The sequence below is a fragment of the Chinchilla lanigera genome, unplaced genomic scaffold (genome assembly GCF_000276665.1).
Source record: "Chinchilla lanigera isolate Chin_1 unplaced genomic scaffold, ChiLan1.0 scaffold00192, whole genome shotgun sequence".
Lineage (NCBI taxonomy): Eukaryota > Metazoa > Chordata > Mammalia > Rodentia > Chinchillidae > Chinchilla > Chinchilla lanigera.
The window spans coordinates 396,073-414,521 of NW_004955593.1; the positions used below are offsets into that span (position 1 = coordinate 396,073).

An 18,449-nucleotide genomic window follows, 5' to 3' on the forward strand; every position below is an offset into this window, starting at 1 on the left:
AGCTCCTTTAAGTCATAAGGGGAAGAAGAGTTGAAGGGAAGGGAAATCAATGGGAAAAATCAAAATATATTAGGTACAGATACACATTTCCTAAAATTAATGTGATCATTATGTATTTGGAAAGTGTATCAATAGAATTAATTAAAAGAGACAGAGAAAATGTATTCTTTCTTTTTCCTTACCTCCTGTAATCTCTGTTAAAAGAAAATTTACAATTTTGTTTTCATAATGGAATGATGATAGTATCTTTGTGTAAAATGTTATTTAGTAGAAAATATTGGTATGAGTAAATTAACTGTGAGGCCACTTAAAGTCAGAAATTTTTGAATCTTTGATCGGGGCCCTGAAAAGTTACAATTTACATTCTAGGGCACATTTGACAGTGAAATTTATTATCTCTGTTAAAAGTTTAAAATTAAATATATTAATGCCTATAAGATATAAGTGGCTAACAAAAGCAAATTATACGGAAAGAAAAATTGATGTATAATTTGTGTCTTTATCATTTAAGGCACTTGGGATACTTAGAAAGATTTTATTGTATTTTTTGCATCTGAAGTCTTTATTGTATTGAAATGCAATATTTTTCTTTTAGGTTTTCCCTCCCAGTTACGGCAACAGCAGAAAACTGCATTCTTACTATTTATCCATATTTGGCAACTTATCTCAATAAGCACAATATTATCTTAAAAGATGGTAAGTTACGTGTGACAGATTTCTCTCTAAGTCTCATGGTACAGGTTATTGCAGGCCAAGACCAACATTTATAAATAGAGTGCCTTTTAAGATGTTTATTAAACATCTTTCATTTCTAAGAGCTAACAGTAAGAGTAGAATATGACAGTGTTTCCTAATTCCTAAAGTTGACAATCTCATAAAGGAGATAAATTATTATTAAGAAGATTAAGAGCTCTGAATCAATGGAAGTGTTGGGGTTGTGGTGATTATTGCTGATTTCTGAGGACCTGGAACGGCTGTAGAGAAGAAATGACACTTGTGTAGATCCTGAAAATGATGATCTTGAACAGGATGGTTTGGGCAAATGACAATACAGCAAAAGCAAAGAAGTATGATGGATGATATAAGGCAAGAGATGAAGGTGTAGGGGTGTATTGCTCAATCCTTTGTTGTATATTGGGAATCTTCTGTGGTTTTTGAGTATCGGTGATTCAGAAAGGAAGTAGGTACTGGGATATAAGATGAATTAAGATGGGACAGAAAATAGACCAACTAGGAATTGCTGCCGAGGAAATTGTGAGAGAAACTAAGATCAAAGGATACATAATTACAGACAAGAATAATTCTTTCAAGAGATCTATTGTGAGTAGATCACAATAATATGAGTTGAGTTAGTAGTGACATATTGTTGTCTCGTTTTAGGATTTTCTGTGCTCTCACTACAAAATTGATACGTGAAGTGATATATTTGTTAATTAGATGGATTTAACTATTCCACAATGTAATAAAATTTAAAGCAATATTCCATACACAATAAAACATATGAAGTTATCTATCAATGAAAAATTAATGAATTATGCCTAGGGGTATAGCTCAGTGTTAAAGCACTTGCATAGCACATGGAAGGCCTTAGGTTCTATCTCTAGCCCTGGAAGAAAGCAGAAACCAACAATAATGGGTTACTGTAGAAAGATAGACAAGAAGGAGAAGAAAGAAGCGAGAAAAATGGAAAACCTAGTGAAGAAGGCAAACTAGAGATGCAGTACACAGGTCAGGAGTACTGATGGAGTAAGTCCCAAAGAAGTGAAAGGATGAAGAGCAGTGGGAAAGTTCCATCTGTACGGACTGTCACATCCTAAACTTCAGTGCTGAGTTGAAGATTTTTTCTTCTTTCAACCAGTTTTCTCATATTCTTCTTTGCATCTTCAAATATTTATCACTCCTATGAAACCTATTCAAACCTGTTCTCAATCTCAGGGAACCAGGGATTCTTTTCTTTTTTTTTTTTTTTAATTTTCAGAAAAAACAGGAAACATCAGGCAATAACACTGTGAAGTTCCAAATATCAGCGTATGTTCAAACTCATAATTTTTCCTTTTACTGCATTCACTAGACCAGAATTCAGTCCTCTCTCCTGCCTCTGTCCATCCCTTTATTTGAAGCACATTACCCAGGGACCACACCAAAGCAGATAACTTTGCTTGCTGTTGCCCATCAATGTTTGCCTCCTGAGCTTCTTTGAGTTAGTTTTCCAGAAGATAGCAGGGAGAAGAAAGGAAATTATATAGTCTTAGAATAATTTCAAACAGAGAAAAGAGAAAAGTGATGCAATATATTCTCATTTTTTTTTCCCAAGCTTACCATCAGATAAATCACATCCCAAAGATAGGAAGAAAAGTAACAGAGAGAAGTAAGCAAGTAGAATACCTGAACTCTCTTTAACAAGAAAGAAATTGCAGGAATATACAAGAAGCATTATTTGGCTGCTGAGCACAGCTGACACTGCTGGTTATCCCTGCCCATCTGTTTGAACTGTTTTAGGGCTTCCACATACCATATTTCTACGGGTCTCCTGTGACTTCTCTGACGATTCCTTGTAAGCATCTTTCATGAATTTACCCCCCTCCTTCCATAATCTTGCTCTAGTTGGAGTTTGAGCCCTGTTCCTTTCCTCCTTTCATGACTTCGGTTGCAATTAATGGGGTATGTGGTTAATCCACATCCTTCTCGGACATTCAAGATTTCAGAATTAGGCTACTGTTTGGACACCTTTCACTGCGTTCATATCCACACCCTGAAAGCAACATGACCCTGAAAGCAACGAGACCCCACTAAACTGTTCTATCTGAAGTTCTTTCATCTTTCTGTATGCTCCATCTCTGGAGATTATGTACCTATAATCTTATCAGGTCACCAATCCAGAAATCTGACTGTTATGCTGGATGATATTTTTTTTCTCACACTTCACTTTCAGGTCACCAATTCCCTTCACTTTGCCTTTAAATCCTTCTCATATCCTTTTCATTTCATTTTCTCTCTACTGTTACTACACACATTCAAGCCACGGTAATATCTTCATAGTATCATTGGGGTTTTCTAAACCATTCTTTTGCCACCTCTGATATTTTCCCCCTTTCAGAAACGATTCTTCACACTGTAGCCCAGGGATATTTATAAATTGGAAATTAAATCTTACAGTTTTGAGGCATAAATCGTTTTATGGAATACCATTGCTGGTAGGATGTAGCATAGAGAACTCCATCTGGTACAGCCCCAGCCAATGGCTCTATTATCATTTCTGGACATCTTTCCTTCTATTTTGAAGCCACGTTAAATTGAATTATTCTAGCATCAAGAACTTTACTGGTGAAAAAAAGGGAATCATACTGGTGATCTGGCTCATGACTGGAGCATTCTCCCTACCATGCTATAGATTTCCACACACATAAGAATATCCATAGTTTCACATAGGAGTCTTTTGCTTGTCTCTTGTATAGCCTCAGGTTCTGTGCAATTCCCCTGTCCTGGCCTTTACCACATTTTGACTTAACATCCCTGTCTGTATTCTTGTCTATATATTGGTGTCTTTAAGGTCTGTGAAAGCAAGAATCACTTCTATCGTTTTCAATTTTGTGTCTACAATGTCTTATGTAGTGTCTGGTGTATAAAGGGTATTTATTTAATACTGTATAATGGGATACCTGAATTTTGAAATAGTAGTAAGAAGGCATCTCTTAGCTATGTGTTTTCATAGGAGAATGAGTTATGCATGTTTGAGTATATTCTGAGCATCAAAATATTTTTAAAACAATTTATGGAATAGTTTATTTGGCCAGATGAAAAGAGAGAGAAAGATCTCAAAATTTTAACATATATGTTAGAAATTTCAAAGATTTTTCTGATTAATCCTAAATAATAATGCTACATTTGTACAGTGTTCTAATGTACTATGGTGACTGAGAATTTCAAATAAAATGTAAATGAGTAACAGTGGCTGAAGAGCCAGAAACCTGGATGAAAATTCTCTTTTGTGTTCCAACCCTATTATTTGTCACAGAATTTTATTTTAAACTATCAGGTGATCAAATTTATTATCTTTAGTAACACTATGCATATTGCAAGAGAGTAGCTGGATACTACTACTCATTTTATCTATTTCAAGAGCGTTGACTATGCATACCTAGAGCATATTGTTACTACTAAAATTCCACTGTGATAGCTCTTATAACTGGCTGCGCTTACTTTTTTGCTTATGTTTTCATAACACCTTTCCAGAAAAGTGTATACATTTAATGCTTCACAGACACATAGTTCTTCTGTTTTACTTTTGTTGTTACATTTACTCATTCCAACAATTCTGAGTTTAGCTATCCTTATAGATCTTATTTCACTGATTAAGAATATGACTAAGGGAAAGTTTGAGCAGCTAGTCTCAGAGAATACTAACCATAATTTTTGAGACCTCAAAACCTACATATTTAGCTACTGTTCTGTAGAAGATGACATGTTCAATAAATGTGAAATCTTTAAATATATTAAGCATATCAAAAATTAAGTCAGTATTATTAACTGGGTATAAATTGTTCTACCGTTGGATTCTGTAAGGTTCACTTCCAAGAAGTACAGTAAAATAGAATTCTGGGCATATGCATGCTTATTGGATAAGAATCCTCTGGAAAATTCTGAATGATTTTGTATTGATAGAGTGGAAGAAATTTAACATGTACTAGTTCATTCCTATTTGATAAGTGCCTTTTCAGTAATCCCTCATAACAAACTCATGACCTCAGGACCTTTGGTTTTCTCTTATGGATAAAAATACATGTTCTAGAGGATTATAACATACCCACAATTTAATTGCTCAGGAGTACTTTTGCAGATTTTCAAAAGAGAGTTTTGTAACTGCATAGGCCAAACAAAATAAAATGATGGATATATACATACATTTCTGTGTGTTTGTGTGTGTTAAACACACATAAATGATGCTAGACATTTTGATGTCTGGCTTTAGGTCACAGCCACTGCTTTGGTGGTATTGAGATTTCCACTTTTGCAATCGCTAATGTTTTTGTAGAATTCTAATTGAAACACAGATTAACATCTCTGCAAAATACTCTTAGCTCATAACCAATCCGTGAATTTATTTCAGATAGTTAGCTAGGAAAATTATTTTTATTCTTGACACTTTTCTTATATTTTATTTTGAACAACATGTGTAGAAGAAATGTTTAAAATGTTTTACATATTCTTGATTATGGTTAATATGAACACTTCATTCTGTAATAACTTTTTTTTTTTTTTTTTTTTTTTTTTTTTTTTCCGGTACCAGGAACCGAACTCACGACCTTGCACTTGCCAGGCAGGCGCTTTTGCCGCTGAGCTAAATCCCCAGCCCCTGTAATAACTTTTATACACTATAACAATTGCTTGATCAAATAAATTTTATTCAGTTTTGAAAATCATATCATCCTTTACCTTTTTCTTATTCATTATCTTATTTGATGTGTAATGGATTATTAGGCTTACATATGAAATTTGAGTTAAATAATCTGGTAATGAATTCCTAATGTGTTTTTTTGACTTACTGTGGCCCAATGTGTCCTTTGTAGATAAAAATGGAAGTCCTATGAAGAATCGAGGTAGTTTTTTGCTTCCCAGCTTGGATTCTACTTTACTCACATCTTCTTCAGTAAAAATTTCACCTGTTAGTACTGAAATATACCACGAACAATTTAAAAGAGAGAGCTTATTTGTTGGTATGTGGCAAGTATTTACTGTACTTCAATGCAGTCCATGATGTGATCTTACTTTCTTTTAACTTGAAATATAAGCTTCTTCAAGAAATTCCTGACAAAGTCCATGAATTTGTCATTAATTTTAAGTGGGTTACCCGCTTCTGCTGTGTTCTTTAATGATTAGTGGCACAAGTTCTCGTGGCTCAGAGCACACTTAATGACTTCGTACTTTCCGCTAGGCAAAAATGTGTACTAAATAGTTACATTTATTAAGTGGCTTTGTACAAAAACTTAAGAATAGTGGCTTATGTGCATTTCAACAGATGTGACAATAATATTTAAATAAAGTTACTTAAAGTTAAATATCTTCTGGATCTCCAAAATTACAGGTTGCCTCTGTGCACAGTTTAGGATCTGTAGAACTAGGGATTTGCTGTTCATTATCTAGGTGAATCCAAGGTTACCTGTCTTTGAAAGTGGTGATCATATGTAAATATAAGAATTTGCTATTACTTGAAGTTAAATGCTTAAATATTCCTTTCCTTAGATATGAGTAATATTGAAAAATTTCCTTTTTATTCAGTGGACAAAACCAATTTAGTGTGAGCTTCCTAGTGAGTCTGCTTTTATGAAATTATTTTTGACAAAAATATTATGAACTCATTCTAGATGTTTGAAAATTTCCCTAACCAAAAAAAATATATATGCATATATTTATATTTATACATAGGATAAAATATAGAGTAATATATAAATATTTTACTGAAAAGCTTGATTTGAAGAAAAAAATGTTTCTGAATCTGTAGCCAAAGAGCTGTTAAGACATTTTTCTTATGGGGAATGTTTTCATGTACCATTATGGGAAAAAGTAAATTGAAATACTTTCTTGATTAAAATTTGTGATTTTTAAAAATACTTTGAGTAGCTAAAAATAAGCACATTTGTATTACATATTTTAAAATACAGTAGGTTAGCTCAATTTTTTAATATCTTAGAATATTTTTTAAAATAGTAGTTTGTCTACATACAAATAGCAATAATTGCCAATATTTTACTCTGTACTCGTGTAATATCACTTTATAAACAAATGTGATTTGATTTTTAGGAATGGAAAAATTACCTGTACATTTGCACCTGGGTGACAGGAGAAAACCAGATAAAGCAGATGATGGATCTTTGGAAAATGAGGAAAAAATTGAACAATTCTTTTTTCCTAAAGAAGGATCAATGGAACATAACTTCTATCAGAAGGTTGTAAATGCAGCCCAGACGTGGTTCAGTCTCTTTGGCTGGTCTGAAGGACCTCATCTACTTTCCATTCCAGAGAGTATAAGAAGGTGACAATCACATTTTTTTTCTAAATTCCTTGCTAGCATCTTTTCTAAAATATTATCTATATACTAGGGATCATTTTAAGTGAAATATGATGTTAAATCATTTACTAGAAACTGATTAATTATAAGACTATTGAGAAGAGTAAAAAAGATACAAAAGTAAGTTTTATTTAGTTTAAGTGTAATTTTAAATTTCTTCTAAACCTTTTATAATATTAGGCAAGCACCCAAAATCTCTGGATCTCAGTTTGTGAATCTGCGAATTGACAAAGAGCAAATCATGAGTAGGAAAAGTTATTTAAATTTAAAAAGTTTGGAATCTACATAGCATTATAAAAGTGCTGTCAGTACTAGATTTAGAGTATAACCGGTTAAAGAGATGGTGCTATTAGTAAACAGAGGACTCGCTTTTCTTTAATCTTTTTCCTCTTTGGCAGTATGCTCACCTTCTTTCAAGTCTTGTTCCATTACTATTACTGAATGTGTCTAGACCAGGTAAATTGCTTTGGTTGTATCACATCAATTTATTTTGTCATTAAAACATGAATTTAGGCGTCTTCGGGAATCAAACTAAGGATTTTGTGCTTGCCAGGCAGGCACTTGTGCCGCTAAGCTATGTCCCTAGCCGCTTTCCTCATTCTAGTGTGGCTGGTGTAGTGTGATTTTAGAGATTGCTGTCTCCTTTCCCAGCAGTGGAGCATCTTGCTGGAGCCATGGGGGAGTACAGTTAGAATTTTTGAGTCTGCTTTTATGAAGCTAGTTTTGACAAAAATATGATGGATTCATTGCATGTGTTCAAAAAATTTCCCTAACTAAAAAAACATACTGTTTTATTGAAATGCTTGATTTGGAGAAAAAAGTCCTTCTGAATCTAAAACCAATATTTTGTTTCAATAATACTTTGTTCTGAGGTCTAATTTTGTCTGATATGCAAAGCCATATGGACTACTGTTAGAATTTTTCTCTTTATTTGACAATAAGCTATGTTAAAGGAAATGAATACTTTTCTGATATGTTATGTTTTAGGTTCTTGACTTAATAACTCAATTTCAACTTTGTTAATTTAATTAACTAATATTTATTTTGTCCACGATATGAGAAAATTAGTGCAACAGAATTACTGAAAATTTCCAAGTTAAATCATAAAGTCAACTGGCTACAGGAATTTTTTTAGAGAAGTTAGTCCATTATCACTTCTCAATTTACTACTTTAATGTTTGGTGTAGTGACTATTTTACGTTCTTTGAGTTAAAATTAAATTCTTTAACCCCTTAATGATTTCTTTTCATTTTGTGAGAAATCCCTGGGTAAGCATTTCAAACTTGTGATTCAACAGTTACGGCTAGTCTTCCTTTTTAAATGCCCTGAAACAAGTTAATAGTGTCTTACTTATTTATAATTGTAATTATATATATATTTCTTTATTTTAAGTATCAGTCATTTACTTTTTCTCATATTGGTAATACGTTATTGGTGCAGTTATATACTTCTCTGTTTCCTAGGTCATATAATGCTGATTTTTCTTATAATTCACTTTTTAAAATTTAATGATATTATTTACTTTTAAACCCGAAACCTTATCTCTTTCCTAAACTTTAATGACATCACAGAGGTTTTACTACTAAATCCCTTCATTTCTTTTATTTTTGCAGGGCTCAAAATTATAGTGTTAATTTTTATGTTCTTCACTGTAATACTGATCGATAATTTGTTCTATTATTATTTACATTCACTATTATTTGCTTATCAATTCACATTAATTATAGATTATTTACCTCTGGTATTTTGTTATTTGTTTGTCATAACACAGAGAGGAATGCAGTTGCTCATAAATGGTAGTATACAGTTCTGGATATTAAACACAAAGTTTCTCAGAGGTGGATCATGAGACCAAATAGCACACATTTTTCAAAATCTCTTTAAGTGATGATTTTTTCTTACATGTTCTGTGTTTTAACTCCACTAATAATACACATTGTCAGTCCTTCTTTTTCTTCTGATAAAGCTGAGTGCTGTCACAGTTTAAAATCTTTACTGTACTACTTTGATAAACAATAACCAATTCACATCTTTGGGTACTGCCTGGAAAAGGACACTTGGGTGTGAGCAGGAAGCCTATCTAGCCCTGGGAAGGAAAGCTGCCCACAACCAAAATGCGTGAATAAAAATTACTTCTGTCCAGGTTACAGAGTTACTCAGTACCATTTGTTTTGATGGAATTTGTGGATCACTTGACTTAGCCTAAGAAGAGACTTCCATGGACATGTATTGTTGTCCGTGTTTGAACTCTTCTGCTATCAGGTAGTTCCTCTAGAATTGGCTCATGGATTAAATGTATTCCAGCTCTTTCAGGGCTCAAGTAAAGAATTCGATGAGACAAGCCAAAAAAGGTGCTAAAAGTTTATTTGAAAAGTGAGGGATAAGGCTTTACTTTCAGGGATTATTTCTATAGTATGAGTAGTGAGGGGTAAAGAGGTAAGGGAAAAACTGGCTTTTACAGAGTGAACTTGGGCCAAACAAGAGAGAGAAGGATAAAAGGAGCAAAAATAAAAGCACACCCTGGGCCTGGGAGACAGAGTGGACTACCGTGAAGTGTCCCCATAGCTGTTCCTCCTGGCATCTGTGTCCTTACATATCATCCATATCTTGTGGGAGCCCCAGAGAAGTCCCACATAGAGGGTCTTGGGAATTATTTGGAATCTTGTGATTGACAAGTCCAGTTTATTTCCTCCGTCATCTTTGCCGTGCATTACCTCCTATATCTCTTCCTCAACATCACCTGTACTGCTCCATCATCTGACATCATCATGATTCTGATGAGACTTCTAAGGGCGTATTTGGGAGTAAAATGTTCATTATTTCTCTCTCATAGGTTTTTTTGTTGTTAATCTCCTATTTTTGCAATTTATTGAATTAAATTTTGAACATAGGAATATTTTTCATCATTCAGTTTATTTGGCATTCAATAAGCCCTCCCAGATTGCAAATTAATCATTTAATTAGTATTCCGTCTCTTTTCCTACTATCTGCTTCCCTCTGTTTTTGCTGTGATCTCTTTCTTAATCTCCTTCTAGAAGTGTACTGGAACTACTTGATTAATATTTTCTGTCCCTCTCAATTATGTTTTATGATTTTCACCTTTTTGTCTTTTATTGTCTTATTGCTGTCCTTTCCTCTACTTTTCTATTAAATTTTACTTAGCATTTATAAGTTTATTTTTCAAGATTTCTTTAAGGATTCTGGTTTGCAAAAATTGTGTATTTTATATTTAACTGAGTGCTATTTTCTATGTAATATTAAACCAAGTTTACTTCTCCTCTTGAAGTAATAAGAACTTAAGTCATTGTTAAAATTCGCTACCAACTACTATTGACTGTGGTGAAATCTGTACATACATTTGTAAATTTACCTACTTTTTAGAAATTTAATTTTACTGTGTACAGTTTTGAAGCTGTTAGCAAATCCCATTAGATGTGCAATTTTGACATCTTTTTGGTATTATGAAAATTTTATGCCTATGAAATTTCTTTACGCTATGTGACCTAAGTGCTACTTCGCTCATATGACTATTGATATATTACTTACCTTCTAGTTATTATTTGTGTAATATTTTTTGTTTTTATTATGTCAATCATTTTGTTTTCTATGATTTTTTTTTGTTTTTTGTTTTGAGACAAGTGTTACTATGTAGTGCAGGCTGGCCTTGAGCTTGCTTACGTAAGCCAGACTGGCCTTGAACTCACAGTGATCCTCCTGCCTCAGCATATCGACTGTTGGGATTACAGGTGTGCACCACCACACCCAACACTTTTTCTATATTTTTGATTGTTTCTTTTTTAAACCTACCTAACCTTGCACTTTCTTCATTTTTATTTTTTCAATCGTTTTTCTTAATGTGAACTTATGCTTCCTGTAAATATAATTATTGTAAATTGAGATTTAAAACTGCAATGTTTTTAAGACCCTTTACCTTTCTGTCTACTTTGGGTTTCCTTTCTCTTCTTCTTTTTTTCTTTTTGTCTTTTTGAGACAAGGTCTTGCTATGTAGCTCAGGCTGTCCTTGAGCTCACTTTGTAGCTCAGGCTGGTCTCGAACTTGCAAAGATGCTCCTGTGTCAGCCTTCCGAGTGCTGGGATTACGGGCGAGTGCCACCACGCCCGGCTCCTTTCTCTTCTTTTTGGCCTTTTCTTGAATTGAAAAGATAAATATGCCTTTTCTCATTTCATGATTTATTCTCTACTTGTTTGGTAGTTAGAGTTTTTCTTACTATTTTAATGATTATAGTAGACATCATGGCATACATTCTTGACTTGTAGTCATATAATGATTAATAGTTTTATTTTTTTCCTTAATGTTGCAAGGACTTCTTGTATTTGATTTTCTTTCCTACTGATTGTGAGGAAAGGACTGTGATTGGTAATGGGTTGATTACTGATGGTCGGCTTATGATCCCCAGCTGAACTGAGTGAACGTGGTGCTGGGTGTGGGAGGCTTGCCTGAGGGTTGTTACCATCAGCAGAGAGGCAGAATCGGAAAGGGATAATGAATTTCTCCTGTTAGTTTTAGTTATGTTCTTTGTTCCAATAAAAGGTGATTGAGATGAGTGATACGGGCCGCCGCAGTCCAAGAGACTGTAAGCCCCGTCATCCCAGATTTTTAGTCCTCTTGTTTTTCTTGTCTCTTTTACCTTTTCTTATTCATCCGTGGGCACCTCGTTCTCGGGACCTGTCACTGTAGTTAATACCAACTGATATGTGCTACTATTTTTGTGTATTGTAATTACACACAGAAAGTAAAACACAGGAACAGACGTCTATGTATATATTGTATAAATATATAGGCAAATATTGTTACATTTACCAATTTGATTGTTCTCTGTGCTGCATTGTTTCTGCATCATCTTTTGTGTAGAATATTTTTTCCTTTTCCTTAAAAAAGTTCTCTTTAGACATTTGAATTAACACATTATCATCTTTTGAAGTAAATTTAAGCTACTTGCTTTGTATTTGGATTTTAGCAGCTTCCCTATAATTTGTCTACTTTCTAGTTATTTTTTATTAAAATTCGTAGTGATTCTTTTATATGTGATTTGGTTTTGTTATTGACAGTTTGGAAAGTCTTCAGCCAATAAATCTTCAAATCATTTAACTGCTCTATTCTTTCTGGCTTCTCTCCTTTGCTCACGGGTCTATGTTTTGCATTCTTTAGTCTCGCTATATTCCAGCATGGATATTTTCTTATGACGTTCATTCTAATGTGCTAACTCTCCCTACTTGATTCAATTCATTGTTAAGTTCTCTCATTAATTTCTCAATTCCATTCATTACATTTTTTAATTTCTAAATTTTCTATTTGGTAATTTTTGTGTTAGTTTTAGGTCCGTGATAAAGTTACCAATCTTGAATACAGTATATACAGTTAATTTAAAATATGTCTTACATCTATAATACCTGGTGGACCTATGAGTCTATTCTTATTTTCTGTTAAAATATAGAAATAGAGACTTTCATCTTGGTCTCTGTGTCAATTTTCTCCAAAAAATACATGTTTCTTTGTTGGTAGTTCCAGGACACACTAGTTTTGTAATATCCAGTACTTTTGAGAAAAATGAAGAAACTAAGGTTGAATAACTTCTGTAGGGTCAGTCAGTAAATAGCAGAGCCAAGTTCTGAGGAATGATAATCTAGCTGTTACCTGATGCACAATGTGCTTTTCTCCTGTATTGTGCTGTAAAGACGTCCTTTATACCACACTAAGAGAACTGCTATCTGAAATGGCCCATTGTGTACTCTTTATTTTTCAGGATAAGCTACTGATGTACTGATTCTGATTGCTAACAAATAGACACTATAGTATCAGATATTTAGAAACATTTCATGAATACTATAATAGCAAGTAAATATAAGTTGGAATTTCTTACTTCATTCGAATATAACCAAGCATCACAGCCTGGTGTGAGGTACTAGTGAACAGAGATTGCAGTTTCTTATTCAAAGTATGGAGAGATACATGGGAACAGTAGATCTGTAAAATTTATAACTCAGATGAGAATCCCTACTGTTTAAACCTATATATAGGTTTAGCTCTTCTAAAGCATTAAAGTACAAATATGAAGAAAACGTGTGTAAACTTATTTTTGTACATACTTACATGCTGAATGTTTGAAATCTAGCTTGTAGACTACTGTAGCCATTAGCTCCCAATTCATAGTATACAAAATGTATAACTCAGTGAATTTGACGACCTTGCCATATTTACTCAGCAAGTAGGCCATGAGACCCGGAGCTGAGCTCTGTTCTCCTTTTCAAATGTAATCTCTTCTCAGTGCAATTATTGTAGCTTTACAGTTACAGCAGGAAATAACGATGTATGTTTAAATGAGATTCTTGAAATCTGAGAATATTTTAAAATCGAATTTGAATAACAAATGGCAGCTGAGTGAAGTGCATTCTGGAAGTCTTTAGTTGAATTTAATAGGAATATAGTCATGGAACTTTTTTCATAATGTAATATTTCAAGACTGATTTTAACTTAGTCTCTTTCCCGTAGGGATGTGCAAAAAATACAGTTTTACTCAGTCTCATCACCCAAGAAATTTTCCAGACAGAATGATTTTTCCAAATATAATAAGACCATTTATGATGTACTGCTCCACTTGAGTGGCACACTGCCACCTGGAATTAGTTCAAGTCAGTCTTTACCTGTGGATGACACTGAAAGGGTGATTCAGCTTCATTTTCAGTATTCTTCACTACTGGATTTTCTCAAGTAAGTGCTTGAATATATTAATTTCAGCCTGTGATTATAACTTCAATGGAAAGATAAGTGGATGTGTGGATGGATGGATGAATGGATAGATAGATGGATAGATAGATAATCTTTGAAATCATTTATAGTTTTACTAAATAGTTATACACACTGTAGTACACAGCATAGTAAAATATATACTCCCTAATAGGAAATAAGCATTCCATGATCATTTGGAAAAGTAGTGTGCATTACACTTCTGAAGAGAGTGTTGCTGAATTTATATTGTTTACTTGGTCTGCATTTATAAGATCTTTTTTCGTTGAAATACCCTATATCCATAAGAAATACTCTTACCCTATGTTCATGTACTTTAACCACTGACATAGCATTTGTTACTTATAATTATTTATGTAATAGGATTAATGTGTTTTGAAGTACAATAATGTGCTTTTTTCTTTTGCTTCCTTGTCTATGGAATCTGCCTGGTAGTTAGCTGGAGGTACTTATTTATTTACCTTAGCAGGCGTGGGGAGGAAGGAGAGGAGGAGGACTCCTAGAGCAGCAATGCTGATGAAAGATTTGACGTTCAGTGCTTTGTTTGCAAATCAGGATTTTTGAGTCTTTAGAAATACTAGGTATTAAAAGTTAGGCATAGTTCTAAAAAATTTTCATTTACTTGTCTCTCACAATTATAGTAATAGTTAAAACTGGCTAAAGCTTCTTATGGCTTAGAATGCAGCTAGAATTTTCTAAGTCACTGAAGGAGATTGATTGAAAACCCAGGCAACCAGTAGTCATGGAGATTGCTACCATGGAACATTAGCGTGGCCCCATTGAAGAGGCAGAAGACTGGCAGATGGTTGGCACTGAAGCCACGGTATGAATGACAAATATTTGAAAAATGGGATATGGCTGAATCAGTTAGGGGGCCTACTGATCCTTAGTGAGGCTAAAAGACATAGAATCCCTATTTCCGGCATCAGTGACATATGGTCACATGACAAATAGGGTGTAAGCAGAGAGAAAGGACACTGTCAGAAAGATCAAGAATACAGAAAAGGGGCTGGGGATTTAGCTCAGCGGCAAAAGCGCCTGCCTGGCAAGCGCAAGGTCGTGAGTTCGGTTCCTGGTACCAGAGAAAAACCAAAAAAAACAAAAACAAAAAAAAAAAAAAGAATACAGAAAAGCAATGAAAAGCAGTCAAGAGTCAGTATGTATCACTTAGGCCTTCTTATTTATTAGATAGAATCAGAATTTTACTGAAATTTTTATAAGTTTAAAACAGAAACCATGTGAGTTTTCTTTTCAGTTACTACTTCCTACTTTTGATCTTTAAAGAGTGATTTAATAGTGTAAACCCACTAACTCAGTAAGGAGAAAATTCAGATACGTTTATTTAAGAAAGTTATTTGTATGCTTAAAATCTAGTGGAATATTAACCAGAACCCAAAATATTTGAATACTTATATAAATTCTTATTTTATGTTGCAGAGGTAAAAATTTCATACGAGTATCTACAGTACTTCTGACTGTTGTATTTTGCTTGTAGTATTCTTGGTGACATAGCTCCCAGTAGTGTTGACATTAACATGGGTTGTTTCTGTTTTGACATTTTATGACGTGAGAATGAATGTTCGGAAGAATGATTTTGGCATTAAAGCCAAGCCATTCAGATTTCTTTGCTCTTTATCAGCAAATACATGCCCAGCAGGGTATGTTGACCATGATAAGATTATTTAACATTTAGAAAGTGGCATCGTGGCTAATAAAATTGGATTGTTAATCCAAGATATGGGCATGTGTTTCATCATGGAAATAAATATATTAAATATATTAAAATAGTCATAACTGTTATCAGTTTCCCCTCTTAAATTTGATGTCAGAGTAAATGAGAGCTGTTGTAGAAGTGAAATATATATAACATATCAGAAGTGAGAAATTCATTTTTAAATACTAAGATTTAAAATCTTTTTGAAGATTGTTTAAAATTTAATAAATCATTACATCTAATTGTATTTTGAACTGTTCACTCTAAACTGAATAAATATTCAAGTAGGACAAGTAAGAAACAGTTTAATCAATTCATGTATTAAAGATATTTCTCTATAAAAGTACTGACCATGCATAAGATCTACTTGAAAGACATAAATGTGGCTACTATTTTATGGACGGATAAAGTTGGACCTTAAGATAGGTTCAGAATGAAAAATATACATTGATAACAGCATCAGCATTTAAAAGGCAAAAGTATGTTTTCATCCTCAGTTGTTTCCCACGTTTACTCTTCTGGGCACTATAGAATACTCTAATGTGTTCTCCTTTCTTCAGACTCTTGTTTTAATTGTTGTTTTATAGTTTCGTTAAGCTTTCTCTTGCATTTGATAGAAATGATCACTTGTGCCTGAAATCCTGTCTTGGCTTTGGTTATAAGAATATATTCCAGTTTCTTCATATGTTTGTGTTGTCTTTGTTTCACTTTACAGAATTTCAACTTTATAGAGACATCATCTTATTGCATTTTTACATAAGCTTTGGGTTGGTTATTCCTGCTGAAGAGTAGCATGACGTTAAAATAAATTTTATGTAGCACTACAGTAATTCAAATACAGTAATGGTTCATGAGGATAAGATGATGTTTGATTTCCAAAGGGATTTTATTTAGGCAAGATTTCTTCCGTTTGCTTAGACTGTCCCAGGGCCACGTCAAACTTAACAGCTCTAACTGTGCTCACCACTCCCACTCCTGCAAGTTTCCTTCCTCAATTCTTCCTGCTCGTTTGTCTCTTATATCTTCAGGGTTTCCATTTTCAGTATCATCTTTACCCTCTTTGCTGCTCTTTCTTGCCCTCATTTCTCAGTAATCACAGAACTGTGAACTGCTGAAAGTGCCTAGGGAGTTGAGCACTACACACAGCATTGCTTTCTGTTAAATGTCCTGTTGGTGAGTGGTATTCTGTGTTCACTAAATTAGTTATATCTCACATCTATATCTCCACTAGGAAACACTTGGGACAAAACAGTACTAGATTTCTGCATAATGCCTTTGGTGGTGATCAATACTGACATCAAGACTTTGGATAAAATTAATTCAAAAAATTTGATAATGAAATAATATATATCTTAAGTGTGGGAAATTATATACACAAACATATATTACAAATGTATTGCATAACATAAATAGATCTAGAGTGCTTCGTATACTACCACAAGTTTACAAAATAAAAGACTCTTCAATTTTGTGGATATTTCTTTCGGGAAAAAAAAAAAGATTCTTTTGGATTACTTCATAGTTGGAGTTTTTTCATTTTTAGGCATGTGTGGCGATAGGCATTCAGTAAATATTAGGTGACTAAAGAGCTGTTAGATGCTTTGTTGTATTCAGACTTTTTCAGATTTTCCTCAGTTTTGTACTGCTGTAACATCAAAAGCGGTTACTGCATTGACTTTGAGGACCCAGTCATATCTCTGTCCCAGTTACATAGAATGTATGATTGTAGGCACTTAGTAAGTTTCATATCCTTTATTCAGTTTTCTAAAGGCAATATTTTGCTGCACATTTCATGATTAAAGGATTTTAAAATTAATGGTATAAATTTTAAGCTTGAAAATTAAGACAAATATAAAAGGAATAAAATTAAATAACTTCACTGAATGTCAGGGAGGATGTGTATTATACTACTATAACTTGGGCTTCTCTCTTTTAATTTTAGTGCTCAAGGAGGATGCATTTCTCATGTAATGCCAGAATTTCTGCTTGAACCACGTGATTATAAGAAGTGGCTTGAAATTTCAGTAAGAGAATATAATTTCTAGGAAGAATCTATACCGTTTAATGATATTTGATCTTTCTCAGAAAATTCCATCTTAGAACCCTGAAATCTTATGTGTGAAATATACTAAGGCTTAAGTTTTGCAAAGCCTATGTTTTCTTTCTGTGTGTACAAGACTACAAGGCAGCGGTAATTACATAACTTTCTAAAATATGTACGACTTGCTTCTGAGGGAGCATTTACAAATGAATAATGATGTAGGCTTATGTTAATTTTGTCCTTAAAATGATATTATGGAGTACATTTCTTAAAAGGAATGAATTACAGGTGGTAATTCCACCACCTGCCGCTTTCTATTCTTCAGAGAACACTTAAGGAAGAAATGTGTGAGTTTCTTAAAGTATGCAGTTCATTTTTTGAAACATTTTTCAGAAGGGAAATCTTTTAGAAAAACTTGAAGGACGTGCGGTAAGTGTTCCTTAGCTGTGTTAATGTCACTATGCTTACTACCTGACATGGGGAGAGCTAGGTGTCTGTTTTTGGCAAAATGTTGAATTCCTGTGTCCTAACTCAAAAGGAATGTTTCTATCTGGGCTCAGGGTTCAGGAGAACTCTGCATCTTGTTCCATCACTTCTACTACAGAGTGATCTAATCAATGTATTAGGTGAATAAATCTATAATCTAAATAATGGACTGTCGGCTCCAGAAAGTCTTCTGTGACAAGAATTTCTACTATTGGCACATGTGGAATTACAGCTCTTCGTGTCGATTCTGCATGCAGAGCAACCAAGTTGCCCCACATGTGCCAATTAAGATAGGAGCCCTTTTTTTGAAGTTCAGCTTTTAATGAATGTCTGAAAAAGGCACGTACCCATTTTCTGTTAAAAAAAGCATGTGCTAA

At 33.6% G+C, this 18,449-nt stretch overlaps 1 protein-coding gene across 1 annotated transcript in view; it reads left to right on the forward strand.

The window, feature by feature from the left end:
• The window catches only part of LOC102019004, a gene marked incomplete in the record, with an annotated part of 405,168 nt that overhangs the window by 128,824 nt on the left and 257,895 nt on the right, over window positions 1-18,449 (forward strand). Inside the window, 5 exon segments of the mRNA XM_005414632.2 lie at window positions 596-696; window positions 5,568-5,714; window positions 6,799-7,030; window positions 13,577-13,795; window positions 17,488-17,569. Coding sequence (XP_005414689.2) covers window positions 596-696; window positions 5,568-5,714; window positions 6,799-7,030; window positions 13,577-13,795; window positions 17,488-17,569 — 781 coding nt within the window.